This window comes from Thamnophis elegans, chromosome 2 (assembly GCF_009769535.1).
Source record: "Thamnophis elegans isolate rThaEle1 chromosome 2, rThaEle1.pri, whole genome shotgun sequence".
In the NCBI taxonomy this organism is placed as follows: Eukaryota; Metazoa; Chordata; class Lepidosauria; order Squamata; family Colubridae; genus Thamnophis; species Thamnophis elegans.
The window spans coordinates 91,667,424-91,680,743 of NC_045542.1; the positions used below are offsets into that span (position 1 = coordinate 91,667,424).

General features: G+C 39.3%; 1 protein-coding gene across 1 annotated transcript; it reads left to right on the forward strand.

Moving 5' to 3' along the window:
* The first annotated feature begins 1,594 nt into the window (after window positions 1–1,594).
* GPX3 (glutathione peroxidase 3) lies at window positions 1,595–12,159 on the forward strand. Its single transcript, XM_032211229.1, has 6 exons — window positions 1,595–1,823; window positions 4,679–4,771; window positions 7,579–7,729; window positions 8,656–8,773; window positions 9,798–9,897; window positions 10,725–12,159. Exons 1-6 carry the CDS (start codon window positions 1,737–1,739, stop codon window positions 10,929–10,931), a joined length of 756 nt encoding a protein of 251 aa, XP_032067120.1. The 5' UTR covers window positions 1,595–1,736; the 3' UTR covers window positions 10,932–12,159.
* Window positions 12,160–13,320: the final 1,161 nt, after the last annotated feature.

Genomic DNA, 13,320 nt, shown 5'->3' on the forward strand with positions numbered 1-13,320 from the left:
AAATCCACCCACTCTCAACTCCATTTTGTGAGCTGCCCCAGAACCCTGGTGGTTCTGTTCACTAATAAATGGACTTCCTTTTCAATCAGCCTCCAGCCTCCATTTTGTTTCCAGCGTCTTTCTCCTGGATTGGAACTGAACTAGATGGATTTTCCTTCCAACAATTCCTTAATTTTATAATGGAGATATGATATGTAGTGGTACTGATCACTGGACAGTACGATGAGCATCTTTCTGAGCACTTTAATTACAGTTAAATGCCAACTGTAAGTTTGACTTGGCTAGAATTCATAGTGCTGTCCTGGAACATTGTGGAATTTGATAGGAAATCTATTGGTCATGCCTAAAAGATTTCTAGATCTGGTTTTGTGAATTATGCCACTTGAAATGGCAATTTAGATGTAAATTGTATGACTTGGTCTGGTTCTTTTTTATTTATTAGAATTATTTCCTGCCTCAAAGCAACAAATATTACATTCCTGCACCAAATTTCTTTATAACAACAATCCTGTGAGGTGGGTTGGGATGAAAAGAATAGCCCAAAGTTACCAAATGAACTTCTACGTCTGAAAGAGAATTTTACCCAACCCACTCCTATTGCATCTCATTGGCTTCAAACAAATTCCCATCCTTCCCCAAACTAAGTCTTTTTTAAATAGACATTTTGGACTACAATTCCCACTGCTGCAGCCAAGTCCAGTTAGGGAATACTGGACACGCATGGTGTATCTAAATGCACACCTGATTTTTAATAAGAGAAGCGTGAGAATAAAAATATCCCTCATTTGCCTCTGCACAATTCTCCTCCTCAATAACCGTTCCACTGAGTTCAATGGTGTGTATTCCTATTTAGAAGATATATGATGCAAGTAGTCCTTGATTTACAACAGTTCATATAGTGACCGTTAAAAATTACAATGGTGCTGAAAAAAAAGTGACTTATGACCATTTTTCACAGTTACAACTATTGCAGCATCCTCATGCTCACGTGATCAAAATTCAGATGCTTGGTGGCTGGTTCATATTTATGACGGTCACAGTTTCCTGGGGTCATGTGATCACATTTCCGACAAGCAAAGTCAATGGAGAAGCCAGATTCATTTAACAACTGTGTGACTAACTTAACAACTTCAGTGATTTACTCAACAGATGAGACAAGAAAGCTTGTAAGATGGGGCAAAACTCAATTAACAAATGTCTTGCTTAGCAACAGAAATTTTGGGCTTAATTGTGATCGTAAATTGAGGACTACCTTATTCAGTTACAGCAGAAGAGATCCAGGGTATGATTTTCTTCTGCCTACAAATTTCAGAGTCATTTTATTCTAAAGACCATCTTCTAAATGACCCTTTGGAACATGCTCTGTTCTCAGATTTTCTCTTTAATTCAGTGCCACTTGTTGAATGAAGCATTAATTCCAATTTACAGGAATTTAATCTTAAGGATTAGTCTTAAGGATCAGGGCAACATTTGTCACCTCAGACTTTGAGGAATGCAGAAGCCACATAGTTAATATCAAAAGGACCAGCCCTCGTCCCTGCTGCTTCATGATTGGCTACCCATACTTAGCTTCATCCTTTTTATACTAGCTGTTGAGCTGAAAGGTGATAATGTGTTGACACAGAGAGAAAGCGGGAGAAACACAAAGAGCATCTACAGCAAGCAGCAACCCAGATTTTTGTGGAAGTGAGGCCGGGCAAGGGGTGCAGGAGCCCCGTCCCTCTTGCTTCCCAGCCATGAAGGGCAGACTGAAAGGACCCTGGATCCTCTCTTTGCTCTTGGCTGGTTTATTTCACCCCAACTGGGGGCAAGGACAAGAAGAGGTAAGACATCGTAGCGCTGTTTCAAGGAGGGAGGTGCCTGAGTTGTATAGAAGAAAGATATCATCAGACCAGACAGGTGATGCTTTCTGGTTTTACGTCTTTTTGCCTGCAGAGTGCAGACCCAGAGGTTTACAGTATTTGGGATAAGAGTAATGATGCAGACATCTTAGGAATCTATAGCTACTAGCAGTCCATCCGAACTGGTTAAACGAGGGTTAAACGACTCCTCCAGAGTCACGCTATTAGGAAGAGAAAGACTGAGATGAATCCTAATTTAGCTTAGCCAACTGGCATTATTTTATTTCAGCGTTGTTATTGTATTGTCTATTGCAACCAAGTGCATCTGGGGGCTGGCATTTATTTACTACAATAAGACCCACGTTTGAAGCTCTACTGTCAGACTACATCAAAGGATAAAAAGGGTTATTTCTCCCAGTATGAACCAGCAGCTCCCCAACAACCATGAAAGGTAATGAGGGTGTTTGCCTAACAGTGGTTTAGCCTGCCGTCCTTTCACCCCTGACATTTTCATCTGTTGGCTACCATGAAAGCAGTTTGTGACCTCAGCAGGCTTGTTTCAACAAGACGGAAGATACGTGCACTGATGAAATAAAGGCAATCTTGTAAATTTCATTTAAGATTAAGGCTCTGCTGATGCTGCTGGCCCAAGCACCAGGTAAACCTGGGCTGCAAATACACTTTTGCGTAATGCGTTCTACCTCGCAGGGTGGTTGTGAGATAAATGAAGTCATTTTTTTTTCTTTCAAAAGTACAATTCAGCATGATGTTAACGATGATGGGAAAGCAAAGATGGAGGCATCTTTCTCAATGGCTTTGCCCTACCTGTCCAAGCAGAGAAAGGGAAACCCTGGAAATAAGAAAGGAACTCAGAACTAAAGAGCTCTCTGGTCAGGCAAAAGGAAAAAGAAAACTATTCCAGGAGTGTGCTGCAATTAGCAAAACAAATATGGTGGAACAACTCTTCTACGTGGCCACCTGCATTTAGCACAGTGGACAAGATCATCCTCAGAGGACTTGTTTACACCAAGAGGTGTGTTATTTGCAGAGGCAAACTCTGGCAAACATTGTGACTGTGCTGAGGTCAGGAGAGCAGTGAAAGCTGCCAATGCTGACAGAGGAAGTTTAATGGCTGATCTATCATGTAAACTAGTGTTTCTCAAACTCAGTAGTATTAATATGCACGGACCTCAACTCCCAGAACCCCTCAGCCAGGCTTATAGCAAGTGGAATATTATATTCTCAGTGTACATAAACTGGCAGGTAAAATATTGCATTCTCAGAGTGCATAAACAGGTCCTCTGGAGCCAGAATTCTTTAATAAGATTCGGGCTCCAGTTTTAAGCAGTAAAATCTATGTGAGAACAGAATTAACATCTCAAAAGTTTTGTGGCATATTCAAGGATAACACTTTTGTTATAGCATATTTTTCCTGAATTACCTGGAATTTTTTTTAGTTGTTCAAGTACTTAGGATTGGGCTAAGAACATGATTATTACTTCTTTGGAATATAAATTTGAACCTTTCCAAATCTATCGCCCACCCTTACACATACAACTGGTTGTCGACTTACGACTGCAATTCTGCTCAGCATTTCTGTTGCTAAGCGAGACATTTTTTAAAGTGATTTTTGCCCCACTTTACGACCTTTCCTGCCACAGTTGTTAAGTGAATCACTGCAGTTGGTAAGTTAATAACACAGTTGTTAAGTGAATCTGACTTCCACATTGAATTAGTTTGTAGGAAGATGACAAAAGGTGACCACGTGATCCCAGAACACTGCAACCGTCATAAATATGAGTCAGTTGCCAAGCGTCTGAATTCTGATCACGTGACTATGAGGCTGTTGCAAGGGTCGTAAGTGTGAAAAATGGTCATATGCCACTATTTTCAAAGCCGTTGTAACTTTGAAAAGTCCCTAAATCATCTATTGTAAATCAAGGACAACGTATGTGTATAACATATTTTCCCTCTTCTAATTGTTATACTTGATTTCTTTTTTTGTCACCTGAATTTTTTTTTCAAAAAAAATCAAAGTATCATTTCATAAAGAAGAGTGAAAAGAAGAACTGTGGGGCTAACTGGCGTTCTTCGATCCAGGTTGCGCTGTACTTTCCCACATTTCTACCAATCTGCCTCTCTGGGTGGCACCAAAGTTGGGTGGATATCAGTGGTGGGTTGTAGGCGGTAGGCCCCGGTTTGGACGTACCAGGGCCTGCCCGGAGCACCAGTTTCGGTACGGTGCTCCGGAGGGATCACCCACTCACCTGTCATCCTTACCTGTCTTTAAACTCTTCGGCGCTTCTGTGCACAGCACATACAGCACCTGTACACTGCTCCCCTGAGCAGCCAGAGTGTCACGGAGGTTCACGGAGGCGTCGCTGGAAGATAGAAGGCATGCGCGCGCTGCACACATGCACACTGCATGCGTTCATGTGGAGGACACCGGGCCCCATTGCAACTGTACTGGTTGCAACGGGATCCGGAACCCACCACTGGTGGATGTATACATGATTTACAATAATGACATTACCCTTGAATATACAAAGATGAGTGTGCAACTCATGGTAGAGTCTAACCTATACACTCAGCTGGGAAAAAATACTGAGAGTCTCAATGTTTGAGAAGTTTCATAATCTGTCGATCATGAATTACAATTTCTTACAGCCATTACTCAGAAAAAATTAGTAAACATGTCTAGAACTGTGATGGTATGGACTTTAATGATGATATAATATGCACCCCCTCACACACAGGAAATGCTAATGCATTATAATTGTTCTTAATGTGTACATGACTTGCTACCAAATTGCCTTATTATTTTGGTTCTGAATCAGATTTTGACAAGACTTCAGTTATCTCATCAACATGAGGAACCAAGATCTTGCCCGCGTGCTCCTAATTCTCAACCGATCCCAGATCGAGCCAAGGTAGGATCTTCTAGTGTCTATTGATTCCTTAAATGTTTTAGGAACAATGTACTTTGGCCTACTTGTATATTCTGGAGTACTAGATGCTCTATTTAGAGAAGAATGTAGTTACCAACTCTTTCTTTAACATCTTGAGCACCATATAGGAAACTAGGCTGTGGTTTTCTAATAGGCTCACTATTGAGGAAAACAATGCTGGTCATAATTAAGATTTCCTAGGTTTGCAAATAAACACTCAAACATAAAATAGAAACTAGAAACTCAAAAGAAAATAATTATGATGACTACTTTTTCACACTGCACAAAAAGTCTTCTTTATATTTAGGTTAATTCACATTTTTAAAATTATTTTGGTCACATTTCAGATCTGAGTCTGATTTGCAAATCTCCATTGATCTATGGGTGGGGGGGGGGAGGAGGAGGAAAGAGTTCATGTAGAATCCTGGGAATTTACCGATTCAGACTTTTTTCTACATGTTTTACTTTAGCCCATGAAAGCAAAATCCATCTTGCCTTGCATTGTTTGAAAAGTGTGTGTGTGTGTGTGAGAGAGAGAGAGGGGGGGGGAGGGAGGGAGGGAGGAAGAGAGAGGGAGAAGGAGAGGAGAGAATAGTGGTACAGAGGGAGAGAGAAAATGAAATTTCATCTTGTTGGCATTTTTCCCAGAGTAAAATAGGAAATCTTATTTCTTGAAACTTTTCACCAGTGCCTTTTCTTTCTCTAAAAACAATTAGGTCAAGGCAATAGTATGAAATCGCAACTTTGAAATTTGGCTGGCAACTTACATTATTTCAGTTTTCCTGCTGGTCAGTGTCAGATGCCAAAATCTCCCTCCCAAATAAAAAAAAGAATTGCTAAGCTACATAAAAATTGAAATAAAATATTCTGAACAAGAGACTTGAAGTAATGTGCTATAGGTTTTAAAATTTCTTAATTTGTGTAATTTACGGACTGATACATTGCCTGTTAAACTACAAAGGTTGAGTAAAGAGAAAATGAATGTTGTCGAGTTATTCTTTAACCGAAGATTGCTTAGACGTCCAACACTTTACCATGACACTGGCCCCAAAATGGATATTATTTTAGAAGCGTAGAAATTTGACTTTGTGATCTAGCTTTTTCATAAGTCACAAAGTCTACTTCTGGACATACCAGATACATCATTCTTAGGCCTAGATGTCAAGGGATATTGCACACATTACTGCAAGCACTGTACACAATAAGGAACTACAGGTTAAATTAATATTCAAACTTAGCATGTTAAGCAATCTTATAACCTTAATCCTTATTTATTAAAACTGAATTAAACATATATGGTATTTGTCCAGTATGCATTAATTTTTTTTTAATTTTTTTTAATATAAATATCTGGAATAATCCAAAGCCTCTGAATTTTCATATTTTATTAATCCAAAGCCTCTGAATTTTCATATTTTATTAATATACTTCTTTAAGATATGAAATTCCTCTGAGGCTGAACATGCAGTCCCCACAAATGTTTCCCAGGCATTTTAATGTCTTCCTAACAGACAAAACTGTCATGTTGATGAAGAGGCATCAGTTCCAGCTTTTCGGTATCTCAAATTACAAATTTAGTCATTCATTTTGGATCATGTTTGCAATTATTTTGCCAATTTGGTAAAAGGAAAACAAAAAAAAAGTGCATGAAATGGAACAAAGATTTGTGTGCATGGTTGCTGTACAATTTATCGAAGGAAATGTTTTAATGGGAACAAAATGCCACTATTTTTGGTGAAGAGAAAGGACGCAAGAAAAAAAATGCAGTTCTGTTCCTATTATTTCTACTGATCTTCAAAACCAGAGGTGGGTTGCTCCTGGTTTGGCCCAGTTCGGACGAATCGGTAGTGGCAGCAGCGGGAGGCGCATGTGCAGAAGTGTCACGAGAGAGAGAGAGAGAGAGAGAGAGAGAGAGAGGGAGGGAGGGAGGGAGGGAGGGAGGGAGGGAGGGCCGCAGGAGCAAACTGGTAGTAAAACCAGTACAAACCCCCCCCCCATTGTTCCAAACCTATAGTTATATTTAGCAGTAGTGACACATAGCAGGAAGCTATGCTTCAAAGCGTTGAGCACTTAAAGACAGAATGGTTTGCTCTCAATTTGACACACTCCGGATACCTTGGACTTCAGCTCCCATAATGACAGTGGTTTCTGGGAATTATGGTTGAGAATTATGGTTTAACGCTTTTCTCTAGTAGAGGAAAGCTGATGTAAGGTTTTTCTTTTTTTCTTTCCATAGATCCTACATATATAGCTGGTAGGTTAAACATGACATCATGAATGGTCCAACACTGGAAATTTTTAATAAGAGTTTGGACAACCATTTGTCTGAAATGGTGTAGGGGTTCCTGCCTTAGCAGGGGGTTGGACTAAAGAACCTCCAAGGTCCCTTCCAACTCTGTTGTTCTAAACCTCTGACTTAGTACTAGAAACCTCCTGAAGTAGTTCCATGAAAGAGAGAAGTTGTAGCCTCTTTTTTCGTCCTTTAAGTTGAAATGTTTCTTATATCCACCTGCTCCTAGATTGTGCTTCTTGCCCTTTACACATTCACTGTCTTGCAAGGAGAAGATCTTATTAGTATTATTGGAAACATATATTGAGTTATTGCCCCAACACATTGCTTTTCCTACTGATGAAAGCTTCTGATGAAATTTGAACAGCCTGTTTCATTTCAGTGGCTGGAGTTTGCATTATAGACAAGATACTGAACTGAACTGGAGTTGGTGTGGGAATCTGGACCAGATGTTAGAGCTCATGGAAGTAGGACTATTATGACTTGTATTGTCTTCCAGGTGGATTGCTATGACTCAGTTCAAGGATCAGCCCATGATTATGGGGCTCTGTCTATAACTGGTGAATACATCGCCTTCCGGAATTTTGTGGGGAAATATATCCTCTTTGTAAATGTGGCCACTTTCTGAGGACTCACAGCACAATATCTTGGTAAGAACTTGAGCTAGGAAGAGAAGCACACTCACACAATCATAGGTGAGTTGCTACCAGTTCACATTGGTTCGGGCGAACCGGTAGTGGACATTTTGACTGGGTCGCCGAACCAGTGGGGCTGGCTGGCTAGCCATGCCCCCGAACAGGTTCTCTGGTCACCCATGCCATTGCCAGCATGTTTTTTATTCATTTTGTAATGTTCTGCGCATGTGCAGAACAATTAACAGGCAAAGCGCATGTGAAGTGAACCAGCAGTAACGCTGGCAGCAACTCATGCCTGAACACAATCTATTGGTAAAGTAAGCAGGCAGGAGTGGGATTTGGGGGTTCTCCAAACTGCACAGAATTTTAGCTAGAGGTTCTCCCGAACCCTTGCGAACCCCCAGCAGCCCATTCCTGTTAACAGCCCTCTCTAAGCTGTTTACAGAGTCAGCATATTCCCACCCCCCAACAATCTGGATCCATATTTTACCAACCTTGGAAGGATGGATGGCTGAGTCACCCTTGAGCTGGTGAGAAACAAACTGTCAAACTGCTGGCAGCCGGCAGTCAGCAGAAGGAGCCTGCAGTACTGCATTCTAACCACTGTGCCACCACGGCTGACCATATGATGGTCAGATAACAGTTTTTAAAGTTTTCTTCCTTGAGAAAGAACAAGATAGGGATGGACCATCTCTTTACTGCCTATTTAGGCCTCTCCTTTACAGCCACCATGAAGATTTGTCAGGTCAAGGAGAAAAAGAGCTGCTAGGCCCTATGCTGTGATTTTTAAAAAATGTCGTTTCAAATTAAGAAGGCAAAGATTGTGGCTGTGTGAAATGCCTTACAGAAAGTTCAGCAATGCTCAATAAAACGTTCATTAACTGTTAGGATGTTCAAAGTACAGTCCTATTGCTGAAGTATCCTATTGCTTTATCTCACAGAACTGAATGCACTACAAACTACACTGGGACCTGACCGACTGGTCATCTTAGGCTTCCCATGCAATCAATTTGGAAAACAAGAACCTGGACAGAATTCTGAAATCCTTCAAGGAATAAAGTGAGTTTATGCAAGAAATGCCTTCCTGACTATGCTACTCATATAAGATTATGTTAGCTTTGCCAGATTTCCCAACAGCTAGGTGGTTGTCTCCTTCTGTGGCTTTACCATTTATTCCCTAATGGGCTTGTATTTGGGTAGCCTATGTCTTTCCCATTGCTAGACTCTTTGACCTGTTCCTAAGCCAGAAATGATTATTCTCCAAGCATACATCTCAGTCTCTTTCACAAGACTTATTGAGAAGAAAGAGATGGGAGTTACTTGTAGGATTCTGGCAAATGAATTTGTTTTCATCGAAAACCAGTGTCTCCCAAAAGTTAAGGTGGAACTTTTCTGTTTTCTTTTGAACTACTTTCCTGTACACTAGAAAGCCACTTAGTATTTTCACTAATAACTTGAACTTCAGCTAGTTAATTAAACAATGTTTTCTTATGCTTTTATCAGTCTGGAACCAGCCATTATATGTATCCTTTCTGCATCTTAATGAAAATTGGGCAACCAATGGAACGCTTCATCCAAGAATAGATGAGAATTTGGTACCCATGGGCCACACTTATATAGGGTAATTTGGGGGATACTTGAAGACTGGTAAATTAGTAGAATGATGAGCTGATACTTTCACAAATCATATTTTTAGGAAGTTCCTCAACTTTGTCATGGATTAGATGCACTATATCAAACATGTCATTTTTGTTTGACATCATTACAAAAGTTTTTTTTTAACATTCAGCAGTTTGCCAACAGTTTCAATACTGTGAGTTGTTGGGCCTTCAAGAGTTGTGACATAAAATAATGGGCACTGCAGGTTTCTTACCCATGATGCAACTCTTTGAACTTTTCTCCAAGCAATGGTTTCTAAAAAGTCATATTAATAGCTGCACAGGCAGATACAAGGGCCCTTGGTGGCAAAGGCACTAATGATCAATTCTAACATAGAAGTGAGATGTTCCCCTCAGAACAAAGTAGGTCGTTTCTTGCTGCATTCCCTCTGAAAGGTTCTATTAATGTTCTTCTTTTGTTCCAGACATGTCAGGCCAGGGGGAGGTTTTGTCCCCAATTTCCAACTCTTTCAAAAAATTGAAGTAAATGGGGAAAATGAACAGAAAATTTACACCTTCCTGAAGGTTTGTATTGGCTGCATGTTTCACCGATGATGGACAATATTTGGAAGATATTAAGGACAAACTTCGGATGCCTCAATCTTAAAATTTCACCTACTTATGCAATGTTCCTGTAGGCATGTGGATAGTGGGGAAAAAATTTCCCCATATTTTCATTTGTTTCTCCCAAAAATTTCCTCTGGAGGGCTGGAAAATCTGGGTGTTGTAATACTGGAGAGCTGCAGAGAATTAGTAAAAAATTAACTTTCTCCCCTGTGATAATTTGAAGTCTTAATGCAGCAGAAAATCTTATTCAAGACAGAGCAATGTTGAACTCAAAATATGTGTGTTACTTATGCAAACCAAAATTAAGATGGAATTGCTTAGAAAGTAAGGGATAGCTGGATTTTAAGAATCATTCTACAATGCTACAAGAAATCAGCTTGGAATAGAATATATAACTTCATAATAAGGATCATTGATGCTCCCTTTGCTTTATTGTTTTCTTGCAGAAATCTCATTACCCAAACTAGATAACATCTCTGACGATGTTACCTTGTATGAGTAATAAAATGTCTGCAAGAAAACAATCAAGTTCAGAGTGTACCAAGGACTCTTCATTTCAACCCTGAGTTACAAATATTCTCCTGTATTGGTAACTTTGTAATAAATATTGACTATAAGCCTTAGAAACTCAAATATCAAAGTATGCTGTCTTTATAGATTTTGTTCCCAGTTTTCTAAATTTATCTCTCTCTTCATGCTACCAACCCTATGACCATTAGATTAAAGATGAAAAAAAATACAATTCTAAAAACACTAACAAAATTTAGCTTTTTTTTTCCTGATAGAACTCCTGTCCACCAGTTGTGGAAACTTTTGGTGACCCGGCAAGACTCTTCTGGACACCTATGAAGATCCATGACATTAAGTGGAACTTTGAGAAATTTTTGGTTGATCCTCAAGGAAAGCCGGTGATGAGGTGGTTTCACCGGACAAATGTTTCCACTGTAAAGAATGATATCATAAGATACATGAGGAAAAACGTAAATGGATAGACTCCATACAAATGAAGATGGATTCAGGCGGGGGTGGGGGGGAGGCAGGCTGTAGACATATCCAGACATATTCATTTTCTTCTGCCAAACAACTGAACATCCAAATATCCTTTATTCAAAGCTAAAATAGGGTTGTTAGGATTTGCCTTACAAGGTGCCAATTTACATACTAATAATTCTAAATATTAATATCAAAATTCTTAATCTTAACCTATTTTCAAGCATAACTTTATAAAATCTCAGTTTACTCAACGATAGCAGGATGGAAGCAATATGTATTGGGAAACCATTTTAGTAACTTCTGATACTGCTTCAAACTTCTGTAACTTGAGCATGAGTAACAAGATCAAGATAATATTTTGATTTTTGCATCTCTAGTGTATTATGGTACTAAAGAAGACTATTCCTCCCTTTCATTATTAACATATTGATGCAGAATATACTGTACAAATTTTAAAAACAACAAAATTAAGATGTCTATGGAGATTTCAGTTATAGGTCCCAAAGTTGCTTTTTCAAGAGGCAACTGGACTTTCTGGTTTTTCTTTGAAGAGGTTTCATTTCTCATCAAAGAAGCTTCTTCAGCTGAGAAGTGAAATGTCTTCAAAGAAAAAACAGAAAGTCCAGTTGCCTCTTGAAAAAGCATCTTTGGGACAACAAAATTATTTTTTTTTAAAAAAAATTACAAGCTAAACACTGGCCTATTGTGTCACAGTATTAAAGTCAATCTAGTTTATTTTTAGCAATTTAAACACATTTTTAACATTGGATGAACATGAAGTACTACATTCATTAAGGGTTTCCCACTTAATTTTGTTAAGTTAAATTTCATCTCTAATATAGATGAAATTAATACTTTTGGCATCTCTGGATAAAGTACAGTTTACCTCCCTTCCTCAAAATGTAGAATAGAGACCCCTTCTGGACAATTTATGAACTGGAATTTCTTAAATAACTCTCTTTCTGACAGTGGAGGAAAATAGGGGACAAAGGATTTTGGGGCAAGGAAAATGCATCAGAATGATGGTTAGATCTAAAAACTCTTTACGAGTGGGACCTGGCCTAAGACTGTAAGGCAGTGGAGTAGCTCTTTAGTGCATTCGGCTACTTCACTACAACCTTTGCAGAGATGTATTTCTTCCTTTTATTCCCAAGATCCCAGCCTCTCTAACCTTCACATCTTCTGTCTAAAAACACTGCCTAATAAAAACAGTTAATTCTCAGTGCACTTCTGTTGTGAGAGACTCTTTCAATGCAGTTCAACCCTCCATTTTACTACTTTCATCATGCAACCGTTTTCATATTATGAAAGAATCGAGATTTTAGGTTTGACCGTATCGGATACATCGTATTGCTTCTTGGAAAGGCGATGTGTGTATACAGTTACACACTCTCTTTCATACACATATATAAGCTATATAGGCAACCATTCCATATTCAACGGCAGAAGCTGAAAAAGACTGCTTTATATGAGCTGCAGGATGCCCACTAAATGACATCATAGTCTGCTGCACTTTTTTCGTGCCTTCTAGAAGTTTTTCTGGATTTTGATACCTCAGATCTGTTAGCAGTCATGTTTGCAGGGTTGAATAGAGAATTTCTAGGTTGATATCGCTCACAATGCTGGAGTCAAGATGCCATGCACCAAAAGCACATGTATGAAGACACTACCGTGTTTTCCTAAAAATAAGACAGGGTCTTATTTTCTTTTAACCCCAGAAATATGCAGTCAGCCTTATTTTGGGGGAGGTCTTATTATTTTTGAGGTGCAGGAGGCGTCAAGGGTGGTCACCTCATGGCTGCTGCTGCGTTGCAATATTTTCAGGGGAGGGCTTATTTTAGCTCAAAAACCGAATTAGGCTTATTATCTGGGGAGATCTTATTTTCAAGGAAACGGGATATATTAAGCTAAATATATTTTTCATGATTTAAACCACAAATTCTTAAGGGTAGAAAAGGCAGCAGTGCTTTCCCCTGAATTTATTTTCATAATAATAGCCACATTCAAAGAGAAGAAAAGATCCAGCTGTGTATGAACACTTTCCTTCCCCTTTACCAACATTGTACGGAATTGTTTGGGGGGAGGCATACCACATATCTTTGTCTCCTTTCATAGCAATCTGAAAGGTATGCAATAAAAACAAGCATTCTACAAGGAAAATATTTCATAAGAACAAAATTCAGATACAGAACTCCAGGCACTGCCCACGAAAACTTGCATTTTATTAAACTGAATATAGTTAAGCGTTGTGGCCCAGCAGGATCCCGTTGAGCTGCTGATGGATTTGGATAGTGAGGAACCATATGAGTCTGCCATGGAAGATGTGGAGGATCCTGTGCAGGGTTCAGACTCAGTACAAGGACCAAAAAGGCTGTTTGGCCACCAGGA